Genomic DNA, 13739 nt, shown 5'->3' on the forward strand with positions numbered 1-13739 from the left:
CGTCTGACAGCACATGGTTGCCCCAACCGTATGTCCCTCAACCGCGCATTGTCCATTCCATCCGCCAATCTGGCAGTGAAAGATTAGGGGCTTATGGTGCTTGTGGATCCTTTTTTGGTCCTTGTGTTTTTTTGTTTTTTTTTTGCTGATTGGTATCTAGGTGCTCAAGAGAACGGGGCCCTGACAAACAGAAAGAAATAAAGTGCAGGATAGATACAAGCCCCAGTTATCGATATGTCAATGTCTTTTTACATTTGTTATATGTGTGATGTGACATGAACTGTTGGTGTGGTCATTGAAGCTATTAGTTTCCCAAACACACTTTGTATTCAATTATCAAGGCAAATGTGTAGACTTGGAATACCAAGATCTGCACTCTAGATGTTGCTAATGCTAACATATGGCTGCTTGTGATCTTTCGCAAAGCATATGCGCAAGATCTTGCAATCAATACGACGCATGTCACTGTCTATTTGCAGTACGATATCTTTATGTTGGCGATGGCTTGCGGAAGGGTCGATTGGGATCCCGCAAATGCAGTACTCGCAAACCCCTAATATTCAACATATCCTCACGTTGGGAATGGCTTGCGTAAGGCCCAATTGGGATCTCGCAATATGCACTGCTCGCAAGCCCCTACTATAGCCACCTACAAGGATCATGCCAAATGCCAATGTCAAAGATGGCAAAACACTTTTTTGATTTACGGGATGGGGTATTCCTATTATGCACGATTATTTTACTCAATTTCATCCTGTACATATTTTACAATTTTTTCTACATCGCTCGCAAAGGCTTGTCGAGTTTGTGCAAGGAGGTTGTAAAGTGCGTTTGTTTCTTGGGTGTGTTGTGTACGTGTCGACTCGAGGGTTGCTGTGGTTTATAGAAGTTTCAGTTTAGAAGATGACTAAAGAGACGTCGTTTACGTACTCTTAAGTCCCTCGTTTTCATCACGAAGAAGATCGAGCTTGGAAGCCAAACGATCCATCTGGTAATGAGTGTGAGCAAACAAACCCGGACTGCGTGCTTTTTTCAATATACGTACGTCCGTCTCCTCAGTCTTTTTTTGTTCGCCATTCTTGCGGTTCGCTCGTTTCAATTGTGCTTCTAAATAACCCATTATTACCATCCACAAAGTCAACTCCATATATCGTCACGTACCCATTCGACACATTTTCTCTTCCACATGCGCCAATCGGGCCTTTGTATCCTCTTGTAAGGTTTTTAATTGTTTATTTTCAGCAGAGAGGTTTTTGAGGGTTGCTTGGAGGCTTGTGATGGTGATATCGTGGACTGCGTGTATATGTCAGTCCGCATTTCTCGCGGTTATGGGGCATATATACCTACCGACTGGGGATGCCGCGCTGTGTTGGGATGTTGGTATGGGGGTGGTGAGAATGGCAGATGAAGCGTCCCGTAGGTTATTGATCTGTTCAGCTTGTTCTCGAATGCGTTTGTCCTATTCTACGCGTAAATAGAGGAATTTAGGCTGATTGCAATGGGACTAGAGCCACCTTGGCTTCAATAACAGATAAAAGTTCTTGATCTGGCTGTTGGTCTCGTTTGGCCTAAGTGCGTTCAAAGCGATTGAGTAAAAGCGGAAAAGTGATTAAAACCAACCAACGTACCTGGAGACTCGCTACTTTGGTTTGAAGCACTGAGACGAGTTTGGAGGATGATGATGTTTTCTGTAGGAGGGTGGATAGCGTAGTCTTGAGGGTTTGGTTTGCTTTTTCGAGTGTTCTACAAGGTACTTCATATTGAATACGCCTTCTTCCAAAATACTTTTGAAAAAAAAACACAAACCGGTTCCTAGCTAGTAATGCCTCCACTTTTTTGACAAGGCTCGCATGCTCTCCTCGGAGGGTTTCCAATTCCTTTTGAACTTTGTCCTGGGCTGCACGGCGGGATGTTTCGAGTTTGCGAATGTTGTTGGTAGTGGGTTGGGGTGGCGGTGTTGTATGGGATGTTTCCGAAAGTTTGGCCTAGGAGTTTTTGTATTGCTCCGTCATTTTGCATGTTACTGTGCGGGTGTAAATAAGTTTTTCGCGTACCTTCAGAACCAGAATCTGCTGTGCACGTCCCTTCCATCCACTCCCCTCCTCAAGAACCTAATGTACGCCAAAGTCTCAGCTCATCGGGTCATTGCAATCGTACAGAAATGCTTTGCTTGTATACCTTGTTCAACGGCACACTGTCGCCAACCTCCTGCTTCAATGCCTTGGTGAGCAGACGATTCTCAGATCGGAGGTTTTGATTTTGGGTTCGTTCTTCTTCGAGCTTACGGGTTGTCTACCAAAAAAAGTGGTAAGGTCATGTAGCGATATGTTCCTTAAAGGCACTAACGGCTCACCTGTGACAATTTATCTTTCAATGCCTTGATTTGCATATTTGACCTCTCTGTGTCGTCGTTTACTGGTTTGACAACGTTCGGCGTGGCATCTTCTTCTAGTTGCTGTTATGATCTTAGCTCTTGGATACAGTTGCAAGTGTGAGAATAAACGTACCTTGATTCTAGCATTGAGAGCAGAAGTGCGGGAACGTTCCCTTTCGAGTGCAAGGTTCAATCCCCGTACCTTATGGCATAATTGAGCATGAAGATCCTTTAACCAATCTAATCTGGCCAACCTACTTTTTTGGCCAGGGCAATGATCCGTGTTTCACGGGTTGTGGATCGAGCTGTATCGAGGAGTGTGTCGTCGTGATCTAGTTTAAGAGGGGTTGGTTTGTCTGTTGTGATATCTATGACAGGAACAGCGTACCCTACCGACACTTTCACCAAGCACTTTGACTCTCTCGCTTGCAGAGTCATTGTGCATAAAATGGTGGAGGTTGAGGATCTGATATGTTCATGTGGGTAAGCGTTCGGGTTCACGATGACCGTGATGGAACTCACATCGTGATGTGCTTTAGGAGGACAAACGCTGCGTGCAAGATGTCGCTCTAAGAATCCTTATGCATTAAACCATAGACCAAAAATAATTGTACCTCCTGCCACCTCGTGTTGGCTTCAGTCACATCCAAAAACCCGAGAATCAGCACCTCATGATTCGTTGTTGGTTTAACGATAGCACCTCACCTTGCCATTCTTGAAGGATGCTAACTGGGAAGAAACTACCTACACGCATAATCACTTCACCAGTCAGTATTCCAGTCACAAATCCAATGAAGTCACAGAAATACTCTTACCCATCGTTCATCCACATCTTCACCCGCCTATCTCAAACAATCAGCCTATATCCACAGTGTAAGAAACCCAAAGCACACAACCTCAATGCCCTCAGCAGCTACCGCAAATCCCTCTACATCGGTATCAGTGTCGGAAGATACGGCAGATGGAATAGACGATGGGAGGTGGGAAACAGAGCGTTGGGCAATCATGGTGAGTAAAATATCGCAGCAGCATCAGAGCTGCTTAACGCGTCTGATCGTGATTACGTAATATGGATATGCGGGGTAGATTCCATTATCGAATATTTACTTCTTGCCCTTTTATGCTATTTCGAAGTCGGCATCCGTGTCGCGCTGTTACCCAAGTATGTAGGACGTCAAATGTATGGAGCTACACAGCATCTCAAACAGAATTTGTACGGTGGCTGGCAGAGAATATTGAAAATGCGTCGGTCGTGCGCTACATGCAAAAATAATTCAATCGTTCAGTAATAGGTATTTGTCCACTATATCACTGATAGCTTTCGTCACATTCGAGAGAGTCTCAAAATGTAGTTATATTTCAAGAAGGCTTAGCTGAACGAATAATGAAAACTAAATCTGCTATTTTAGGTTGATATCGAAAATTCAGGGAAGAACAAAACAAGTTAGCGATAAGAGCAGCGACAGAATGACAGCTCGCACACGAGTAATATCTCTATATCCTCATTTCAGCAAATATGGAATCGAAATTTGTGAGTTCAACTGAAGGATGGCGAAACTCTTATTAGTCGGTCACTCTCCGCGTCGCGGAGATCGCTTGGGTAAGCCAGTTTGATCACTTGTCCACCCCATAATTCTTGGTGAGCGAGATCGTGCTCAACGTACAAATAGTTCCCCCAACTTAAGATTGTTTGCAGGCATGGGACACAATCACGGGCAAAAAACGAGCTTCCTCTCTACCAATTTTGCAGACCCCCACTTGGATTCAGCGGCCGTATTGCTTGGACTGAAAATCGCCAAATTTTTGAAGCGTACTTGGAAAGCTTTGAGTGGTCATAGTGACAATCGACTCAGATTTTGGTCTTGGATAACGGACAACCGGTTCACCAGCCGGATACCCCAATAATCACGCAGGTCAGAATCAAAACGCAACAAGCATTAACCGATATTGCAGCACGAGGTAGGTCATTTTGATCGTGGCCGTCCGGACTCTGTAGTGTTATCTATATTCTATAGACTTGAGCGACATTGACTCACGTATTCTCCATACCCTACTAATTTGTACATCAGGATCGCATTTCCTATCCTATATCAATGCCTGCACATAACAAATAATAAAGATTCACATCGCTCGCATATCTATTATCCTACAACCTGTTCATCTTGATAAACATATTATTAATAGCGTTTGTTCATTCCCTGGTGTAGTAGCTAGTGCCAGTTTCTGTCACCTCTACACTATTATTAATATCGTTTGAGAAACTCTCCCCAGATGTAAATCTTTAGATGAACGCGTGCAAAAATTAAAAGATGACTAATTAGAAATTTTGAACTATCCTCACTATTCAAAAAGCCCAAGGACACTCGAACATCCATAGTGCAGGCCGCGTTGTTTCATTGCAGCTGTTGACATGTCCAACGCATCGTGGTGCGATCCTGAATATGGCTGGCCTGCGGATGGGTTGGAGAGGTTACCCCCCTGCCAGGAAGAAACGTATGTGTATCCCGACGAGTCACTATTGGTATTTTGTTTTACTCAATCTGCGAATAGTCTTCGACAGATTCCTTGGGCATTATTGTTTTTATTTGGAGTTCCGAGACTTGTCACGCTTTTGAGAGGTCCGTCTCCAGCTGTTCCACGCGGGACATTGTATTGGGGGAAATTGGTATGAAGAAAACCGCTGAGACTCTTGCAAGAAGGCCTTGCTCAAAAAAGAACGTTATTTAGACCCTGGCGTTCGTGCTACTAGTACTCCACGTTGGAGAATACCTCAACGCATACCTACAGGGATCGCTCTGCGATGGTCCGGAATATCTGTGCGCCCGCGTATCGTTTTGGTTGGGTGCTGCGGCTTTGTTGTTTGCAATTGTCTTGCACCATGAAGAACATTTGCGGTCGAGAGTGCCTTCGACAGTTTTGCTATTTTTCTGGCTCTTTACGTGAGGATTCGGTGTTCATTGTAGTGGCCGTGGATGCAGTTGCGGTAGACTTATTACTCTTACAGCGTCGTGGCAGGGATCGTCAAATTGAGAACCTTGGTGTTGGTTGGAGCATACGCACGAGATCAGGTCGGATTTGCCCTCTATGTGAGCTTTCTGGGATTAGCGATCTTTCTGTTTGGATTGGAGAACGTGCCCAAACCGGGGACGTATTATAGCAGTCTTGATGAGGACGTGGTATGCCTGTACATTTCCTGCTCATGAGGCGCTTTCAACTATTAACGTTTTTAAAGTCTGCCAGTCCGGAAGAAACCGCCAATATCTTTTCGCGGTTGACGTTCTTCTGGATGGATCCCCTGATGAAGCTTGGGTACCGAAAGAATCTGGACATGAATGATCTTTGGTCTGTTTCTCTTGAGCACGAACAACATTCTCCTTCATCGCTCATGTATATTGCAGGAATCTGAAGCGAAGTGATCGTTCAGCCGTCACCGGTGGCATGTTTCAAGCAGCCTGGGAGGAAGAATTGATGAAAAAGAGGTATGCGGCGCACATTGTGAAGAAGGGTCAACCGTTTGCTGATGTTCGTTTCAGGCCGTCTTTACTGAGAGCGTGCGTCAAGACATATGGACTTCCATTTGGATCCGCCGCGATTTTCAAAGCTGCACAGGACATCATGGCGTTTATTCAGCCGGTAGGGTTTATCTGTTGAGGTTTCTTTAAATGCGTAATGATCCTGATGGACGTCCGATGTACAGATTTTTTTAAAGCAGCTGGTATGGACAAGATTGTTCGATGTGTTGTTGCTGGCGTCACTGACTGTGCGGAATAGATGGATTTTGCTAGGAGTTGGTCCGATGGCGATTCTACCCAGGAACGACAACCAATCAACCGTGGTTTCATGATTGCCGGTAGGCCCGTTGCACACGCTTCGAACGCACGAGTACGGTGCTAATGCACTCTCCGTTAGGATTGATGCTTCTGACGGCTGTTACGCAAACCATTATGCTGCACCAGTATTTTCACATTTGTTTAGTGACTGGGATGCGAGTGCGTTGCGCTGGCTTGTGCTTTGCTGGACATACAATTGAGGCTCATGTTTTTTTCGTAGATGCGCTCAGCCATGGTTACCGCCGTTTACCGCAAATCCCTTGTTCTGTCAAGTGTTGCAAGACAAAGTTCCACCGTGGGTGAGATTGTGAATCTGCAGAGTGTTGATGCGTCTGTGAGTCTTCGGTTGTGCACTTTAAAATGTTCTGGGCACCAACTCACTTCGGGATATGATTTGATTTGTCGGTTAGCGCTTGAGCGATCTTTGGTAGGTTACTGACCGAATGCAGCTTTATGAGTGCTATTTTGGCTGATTCCGGGGTTGATTGTGGAAGCTCGTATTTGCACATCATGGTTGGTACCAGTTGCGTTCATTCTTGTGTCGTGTAGCTGCGTTTGCTGACTTCCTCCTGTTTCCTTGCCTCTCAGTGGTCAGGTAACGAATTTGTTCACTATACCGTGCCAAAGATGAGGCGGACTCATCGTGCTTGTAGGTCCTTTCCAAATTGCCATGGCGATCTTTTTCCTGTACCAGACACTCGGGCCATCTATCTTCGCCGGGGTAGCTGTGATGGTACGTCGTGTTACCGTCGTTTACATGGCTTGTGTGGTGTTGCTCAGTTACGTCTTTGCAGATTCTCATGGTCCCCGTTAACGCCTACTTGGCCACGAGATCGCGCACGTTAAACAAAGCTCAAATGGCGAACAAAGACACGAGGACAAAAATGATGGTAGGGCACGGTATATCGTCTCTATCCGAGTGACGCCTTCTCATGTTGATTTTCAGGATGAGTTACTCAATGGAATCAAAGTGATAAAACTTTACGCATGGGAGCGCCCCTTTCTGAAAAAAATCTACAAAGCGCGTGAAGCAGAGTTGGATACGTTGAAGAAGCTGGGATATCTATCTGCATTCCAGAGGTTCGCACCGCACCCAGTACCCTGATTCTTCAACTTTAAAACTGATTGTATTCATATAGTTTCACATGGGCGTGCACACCCTTCCTCGTCTCCTTTGTTTCCTTCGCGGTCTATACGTTAATATCCGATGAACCCCTGACATCGGGCAAAGTATTTGTATGCATTTCACTCTTCAATCTTCTCCAGTTCCCTTTGGCCGTTTTCCCGAGTGTCATATCAGCTGTGATTGAGGCTTCAGTGTCATTCAACAGGCTGTACAAGTTTTTGAGGAATGAGGTGAGATTGTGATCGGCTTCGTCTGCTGGATATGGACATTGGAGTCACACAGTTTTCTTTTGATAGGAGCTCGACAGGAACGCAGTAATTTACGAAACAGTGGTTTTTCAGCCCACATCTGGAAAGGCACAGCGGGTGGTGGTAGAGAATGCTACATTCCAGTGGAGTAAACAGGGAACACCTGTTCTCGAAGACATCTCATTCCGGGTTAGCGATGGACAATTGTTTGCTATCGTGGGCAGCGTTGGTGCAGGAAAGTCAAGTGTTATTGCGGCACTCCTCGGTGAGATGTATAAAATTAAAGGCGACGTCCGGCTGCGTGGGTCGGTCGCCTATGTGCCGCAGAATGCGTGGATCATGAATGCGACTTTGAAGGAAAACATCCTCTTTGGACGGCCTTTTGATGCTCACTTCTATGATGAGGTCATCAAAGCTTGTGGCCTTAAGGCGGATTTGGAGATTCTACCTGGAGGGGACGAAGTTGAGATTGGAGAACGGGGCATCAACTTATCAGGTGGACAGAAGCAGCGGGTGTCATTGGCTCGTGCGGTATATTCTCGGGCAGATATCTACTTGTTTGATGATCCACTCTCCGCAGTTGACGCGCATGTTGGGCGCCACATTTTCAACAATGTCGTTGGACCCAACGGATTGCTACAAACCAAGGCGCGAATTTTTGTCACGCACGGTATACATTTCCTTCCAGAAACCAACGAAGTCATGATGCTTCAAGAAGGTCGAATTTGCGAACTTGGTGCGTTTACTGATGTAATGGCTCGTGAAGGACCCTTGTACACCTTGATGAAGGAGTATGGCAAGCGTCGTGATGAAGATGAAGGTGTCGAGGACGACGAAGCGGACGATGTTGTCCCTCCCGTCGGGTCCGTTGGAAGTCTGGCGGAGAAACCTCGTTCCCGGCGCACCTCGAACGTGAAAGGCTCTCACACGCAACTGGATAATGCTGCCGCGTTGAAAAAGTTACCGACACCCATAAATTCTCTCATGACCAAAGAAGAAAGCGCAGTCGGCTCCGTTTCATGGGACGTTTACTCAGCCTACGCAAAAGCGTGTTCAGTCCGCATGGTTGTCGCCTACCTCATCATTGCAGTTCTTTCGCAAGTTCTAAGTGTTGCACAAAATGTATATCTGGCGGATTGGGCCGCGGAAAACGATAGAATGGAATCGCACGTTTTAGGAGGAGCTCGGAATGACCATGTCTTGAAGAGATTGGCTGTGTATGGTGGTCTAGGATTCACGTACTCTTTTACAATTATTGGGCAAGTCATTTTTGTGTGGGTTGCTTGTGGAATTCGGTATGTATCTTGATGTGTCGGCTGGTTTACGCCATTGAAGCTAATTTATTTGATAGATCTGCTCGATTACTCCACACGCAAATGCTGGAGAACATTGTTCGGTATGCACTTCAAATAACGTATTGCCGCTGAGATACGCACTGCTTACATGTATACCTTGTAGACTGCCCCAATCCTTTTATGACACAACCCCTCTTGGACGCGTCATGAACCGATTCTCAAAAGACCAGTACACGGTGGACGAAGTTCTCCCGAGAGTCTTTCAAGGATATTTCAGAACCCTATTTGCAGTGCTCTCGGTTATTGCTGTGAATCTGATGGGATCTCCCATGTTCTTGCTGTTTGCGATACCGCTAAGTGAGTCGCCACATACCCTTGGCGTGTTGCAATTGGCGGCCGGATGTTGATCTTTCTGTTCTTTCTAGGTATCTTGTATGCGTACTTCCAACGGTTTTACCTCTCCACCTCTCGGGAACTGAAGCGGCTTGTATGTGGAAAATTGTTAACGCCTTCCTTGCAATGGGTACTCATAAAGTCTTGTATAGGACTCAACGTCTCGATCCCCTATATACGCCCACTTTTCGGAAACTCTAGGCGGCGTATCCACTATCCGTGCTTATAAGCAGGAACCACGCTTTATGCACACTAACGAATCGAAAGTGGATGACAATATGAGGGCTTATTATCCTAGTATTGGCTCTAATCGCTGGTGTGTATCGCGTTTACTCGCGGCTTGTGGATGGGATTGGACGCCTGATCTCGTTGTTGCGTGCTTGTTGTTGTACAGGTTGGCGGTCCGACTCGAGTTTATTGGATCGTTGATTGTCTTTGGATCGGCGCTGTTTAGTGTGCTTACTATTATGATTCAGGGACACATTTCGGCTAGGTAAGAGTTGGTCGTCCTTTGGGCTTGTTGTGGGTCAGTGGCTAATGTCCAATATATTTTAGTATTGTCGGGCTGATGATTACCTACTCGCTAAAGTGAGTGAACGTGGAGTCGCTTTTTTCTTACCACCAGTGTGCTAATCCATTTATTCCTACTAGTGTTACGCAGACACTGAATTGGATGGTAATTCCTAGCACTACTATTGGTTCTACATGTTTCAATTTTAACATTTGCACTTCAGGTACGGCAATCATGTGAGATTGAAACCAACATAGTCTCCGTGGAACGTATGAAAGAGTACATTGAGCTCCCCCAAGAGGCCCCATATGAAATCCCTGAGCACCACCCACCGGCTAATTGGCCAGAGCGCGGTAGAATCGATTTTGAGCACTACAGTGCGCGGTACAGGCCTGGGCTGGATCTTGTGCTAAAGGTATGAGAGGACCATGCTTCCTTTACGCTCTTTATGGCGTAACTGAATTATGTCGAACAGGATGTTACATTCTCTGTCCACGAACGCGAAAAGATTGGTATTGTTGGACGCACGGGCGCCGGCAAGTCCTCTTTGACCTTGGCCTTATTCCGCCTCATTGAAGCGGCCACCGGTCGAATTATGATTGATGATATCGACATTTCCCATCTTGGCTTATTCGATCTCCGCTCCCGTCTGACCATCATCCCACAGGATCCTGTCCTCTTTTCTGGTACCATTCGAGATAACCTAGACCCATTTAACGTTCACGATGACGCAGCCATTTGGCAGGCCTTGGAGAGCGCGAGCCTCAAAAGCCATATAGGGCGGCTAGACAAAAAATTGGGGGCCATGGTTTTGCAAGGTGGTGAAAATTTCAGTGTTGGACAACGGCAATTAATTTGTTTGGCGAGGGCGTTACTCCGCAAGACGCATATTTTGGTGTTGGATGAGGCGACGGCTGCGATTGATGTAGAGACAGGTTTGTTCTTTGTCAATTCTCAGCGCTTTTTGGCGTCGGTTGTAACGTTTGCTCGTCTAGATACAATTATACAAAAGACGATTCGAGAGGAGTTCAAGGACTGCACGATTATCACCATTGCTCACCGTATCAACACGGTTATGGATAACGATCGGTGAGTACTTTTTGACAATTGCTTTCCGGTGATGACGATCTCACAGTCGGTCGTCCTATTTCATAGCATCCTCGTCCTAGACCGTGGTCAAATTGCAGAGTTTGACACACCGAACAATCTGCTCGCAAATAAAAAGTCTATGTTTTATAGTCTAGCGAAAGAGGCTGGTCAAGTAGCATAAATTTATTCTGTTTTGGATTGTGTAGAATGAGATAAAAATATGGAACATTCTTATTGGACACTGGGAGGAGTCTCAATCTAATATAATATTGGGGGAACAATCGATATGGGGTATGACTTTATCGAAGTCTAAAATGATCGCCACCCGGTACATCAGTGCCAGCCGAGCGATAAATTAAGCCAGCGACTTGTATTTAAGTCGTATTTAAACAATATGCTTCTATTTCTTGCTGAAAGGTCCCAGCTGATTGAGCCGTCGAAGAAGCGAATGATCCATCTGCGCATCAGCTGCAGGAGGGGGCGTCATGGAACCCACTGTGACGCTTGACAAGGAAGGGGTGAACGGTGGAGGTCTCGCACTCGTCACAGTGTCCTCGGAACCTTTTCGCGATTGCTTCGAACTTGCTCCCCCTGGTTCGGGCTCCCACATGTAACTTAACCCCTCCACATGTCTGTCATTCATCCAACACCTCGTCACAAGCCAATGCATCGGACCAACGTCCACAACCGGATTCGCAACTGTTCCCACATCTTTATCCCATTCTGCTTCATCCTCCTTGCACACATCCATGATCCGTTTGGCTTCCGCTGCATCATGGCTCAAAAGCCTGTCCAGGATGGGGACACACGGCTTTTCGACTCGATCCAGTTGCTGCCGGAACCATCTTGGATCCTTCATATCCGCCGACACCCTTAGGAGATCGTCGTAGAGGCCCCGATACTTTTTGCTAACAGTTTTCCAGGTACCGCTTAACCGCGCAACCAAGACAGAGGATAAAGCTGAGAGAATAGCCTGCAACCCGTGAAAATCCCGATTAATGAACAAGACTTGAGCGACGGTGATCCATCGCACGATGCAGGACGCTCGAGAGATGGGTTGGTCGTGCTCGAGGATGGTGGATTGAACGGTTCGGTAAAGGAAGTGCGCGAAATCTTGGGCACGACGGATGGCGTCCGATGCGGAACCACCCGATGTGGCGTATCCGAGCAAATCCACTGCTTTGATACCGCGGAACATGTCCACATCAAAGCAGAGAATAGCTTTCCCGAGATCGTCGGCGCTCACATCGACCAGCTTTCGGTTGCCCCATTCACTGATTATGGCGTTCAAGGAAACTAGTCTATTTTTTGCTACGCTGGACGTTTCGACAAGCCGGCGGATCTGGGATAATGTTCCAGCTGTCTGAGAGTAAGGTCTGCCTGTATGTTGGGTGTTTTCGAGGACCTGCAGCTGTGAGCATGCGGTGTTGTATTGGTCTGATAGTATCCTATGTTGATAGATGAGTGGGGAGGTAGGGATCATTGGAAGGTACGAATTTGCAGGGGATTGAGATGTAACCGAAGCTGCAGAAGAAGAGTGAGATAGCGGCGCAGGTGGTGGTGGCATGGGGGATTGGGGTGTGCTTGGCGACGTCGGAAGGTTCGCGTTGTTTGGGGAACCCAATGGTGAGGACTTTGCTTTGGCTTGCTCCCGAGGAACAGATGGGAAGTGCCATATCAGCGATTCGCGAGGTGGGGGTGCGCTAGGGGAGGATGGGGCATACGGTGTGATGTCATTTTGAACTGAGGCATTAAAACCATGAGGTACTTGTTGCGTATCGTTTGCTTTCCCTTGGGATGGGACAGAAGGGAATTGCCAGATCAACGATTCCCGGGGTGGTGAGGTCGCTCCGGGAGCAGATGGTTGCTGCTGGGGTATAGATGATGCGCTTTGTTTGAGGGCATGTATGCTGTCGGCGTCAAAGGGTGGCGGTGGAGACGTTGCGCGGTTGGTATCTCCGAGAAGCCAGGAAGACGCATCTGGTGTTGCATTCCTCTGCGCCTATGGAGATTAGATCCAAAATTCAATATGTGTATCTTTTCATACGGCAAATAAGAAGGTCCTCACCAGCCTTTCTTCGCTTGGGTTGCTAGATCCCAGCGCCCTAGCCAACGAGCTGCGATACGAGTTCCAAGTACTGCTCCGTTTGATGGAGCTTTCAACAGATCGGATAGATCGCGGACGTGACAACCGGTGCTCACGAAAGTCTTTTGGCGGTGAAGCCCTTTCCGATTCATCCCCCTCTGGTTGATGGATCGATGCGTCATCATGCTCGTCATACGGTTCTAGATCGTCCACGGAAACGGTGCCAAACATGATGTCCTCTGCTTCAGTGAAGCTATTTGATGCCAACGAATTATCAACAAATAGTAGTGTGTGTTCATGATTTAGTTCTCCAATACGTACCATAAATGGGCCAATCCAAAAAGTCGCTCAGCATCGTCTGGAAGAGTAGTCGCAACGTTCTTAAACTTTCTGTCACCATTTTCAGTAGTTTCACCATTGGCAGAGAACACCGTCTCTTTGGCTAGGTGCGCTATTATTAGAGAAACGGCTTGTAGATAAGAGTGGAAGGCCGCTTGCAGGTCGAGTTGCGCCAGATGCCTGTCCGCATCGGCAATTGTAAAGTCAATGTTCGACATGATGCAGTTTGCGGAACGCTGCAACAAAAAGTATGTCGATATCGCTGCTTGATTATGGCAGAGCGAAGAGGACTTACCAGCAGGATGGTCTAGTGATGAAAAATGGCGTCCAAGGACGGGCGACCAGAACGAAAACATGCCAAGAACCCCGTTCATTACGAGGGTGTCATTTACCCCAAATTGGATTGTGACTCACCCCGCACCTTCACGCGTTGGTTCATCAAATTACA

The 13739-nt window shown here is 46.8% G+C and overlaps 3 protein-coding genes across 3 annotated transcripts; 1 reads left to right on the plus strand and 2 right to left on the minus strand.

The window, feature by feature from the left end:
- Nucleotides 1-706: 706 nt before the first annotated feature.
- Nucleotides 707-3381, minus strand: SPPG_01292 (uncharacterized protein; the record flags this gene model as incomplete). Its single annotated transcript, XM_016749614.1, has 19 exons — nucleotides 707-873; nucleotides 931-988; nucleotides 1046-1107; nucleotides 1162-1293; nucleotides 1348-1459; nucleotides 1515-1568; nucleotides 1629-1743; nucleotides 1807-1985; nucleotides 2055-2111; nucleotides 2179-2292; nucleotides 2354-2455; nucleotides 2508-2576; nucleotides 2633-2706; nucleotides 2768-2840; nucleotides 2897-2924; nucleotides 2989-3008; nucleotides 3080-3118; nucleotides 3190-3216; nucleotides 3271-3381. 19 exons carry the CDS (start codon nucleotides 3379-3381, stop codon nucleotides 740-742), a joined length of 1560 nt encoding a protein of 519 aa, XP_016611875.1. The 3' UTR covers nucleotides 707-739.
- A 1321-nt stretch (nucleotides 3382-4702) lies between these two features.
- SPPG_01293 (multi drug resistance-associated protein (MRP)) lies at nucleotides 4703-11157 on the plus strand. Its single transcript, XM_016749615.1, has 30 exons — nucleotides 4703-4867; nucleotides 4925-5039; nucleotides 5102-5313; nucleotides 5379-5550; nucleotides 5607-5716; nucleotides 5773-5853; nucleotides 5908-6007; nucleotides 6072-6089; nucleotides 6146-6224; nucleotides 6284-6363; nucleotides 6425-6538; nucleotides 6615-6631; nucleotides 6699-6717; nucleotides 6793-6799; nucleotides 6858-6937; nucleotides 6999-7094; nucleotides 7151-7284; nucleotides 7344-7560; nucleotides 7627-8873; nucleotides 8930-8974; nucleotides 9037-9230; nucleotides 9299-9360; nucleotides 9419-9582; nucleotides 9661-9759; nucleotides 9822-9854; nucleotides 9918-9942; nucleotides 10001-10192; nucleotides 10253-10712; nucleotides 10773-10866; nucleotides 10933-11157. Exons 1-30 carry the CDS (start codon nucleotides 4785-4787, stop codon nucleotides 11045-11047), a joined length of 4464 nt encoding a protein of 1487 aa, XP_016611876.1. The 5' UTR covers nucleotides 4703-4784; the 3' UTR covers nucleotides 11048-11157.
- SPPG_01294 (uncharacterized protein) lies at nucleotides 11029-13622 on the minus strand. The gene is made up of 4 exons (XM_016749616.1): nucleotides 13587-13622; nucleotides 13274-13527; nucleotides 12935-13205; nucleotides 11029-12868 (listed from the first exon to the last, which is right to left on the minus strand). Exons 2-4 carry the CDS (start codon nucleotides 13507-13509, stop codon nucleotides 11267-11269), a joined length of 2109 nt encoding a protein of 702 aa, XP_016611877.1. The 5' UTR covers nucleotides 13510-13527; nucleotides 13587-13622; the 3' UTR covers nucleotides 11029-11266.
- Between the last annotated feature and the right edge of the window lie 117 nt (nucleotides 13623-13739).

The sequence above is a fragment of the Spizellomyces punctatus genome, assembly GCF_000182565.1.
Source record: "Spizellomyces punctatus DAOM BR117 chromosome Unknown supercont1.2, whole genome shotgun sequence".
Classification (NCBI taxonomy): domain Eukaryota; kingdom Fungi; phylum Chytridiomycota; class Chytridiomycetes; order Spizellomycetales; family Spizellomycetaceae; genus Spizellomyces; species Spizellomyces punctatus.

Bases quoted from the DNA above. Each gene is read 5' to 3' on its own strand.
- SPPG_01293 (XM_016749615.1), top strand. From the start codon at position 4,785: ATGTCCAACGCATCGTGGTGCGATCCTGAATATGGCTGGCCTGCGGAT. The intron at 9,361-9,418 runs GTATGTGGAAAA...AGTCTTGTATAG, and splicing joins CTCGGGAACTGAAGCGGCTT to GACTCAACGTCTCGATCCCC. The intron at 10,867-10,932 runs GTGAGTACTTTT...CCTATTTCATAG, and splicing joins ACGGTTATGGATAACGATCG to CATCCTCGTCCTAGACCGTG.
- SPPG_01294 (XM_016749616.1), bottom strand. From the start codon at position 13,509: ATGTCGAACATTGACTTTACAATTGCCGATGCGGACAGGCATCTGGCG. The intron at 13,206-13,273 runs GTACGTATTGGA...GGCATCAAATAG, and splicing joins TTTGGATTGGCCCATTTATG to CTTCACTGAAGCAGAGGACA. The intron at 12,869-12,934 runs GTGAGGACCTTC...TAATCTCCATAG, and splicing joins ACCCAAGCGAAGAAAGGCTG to GCGCAGAGGAATGCAACACC.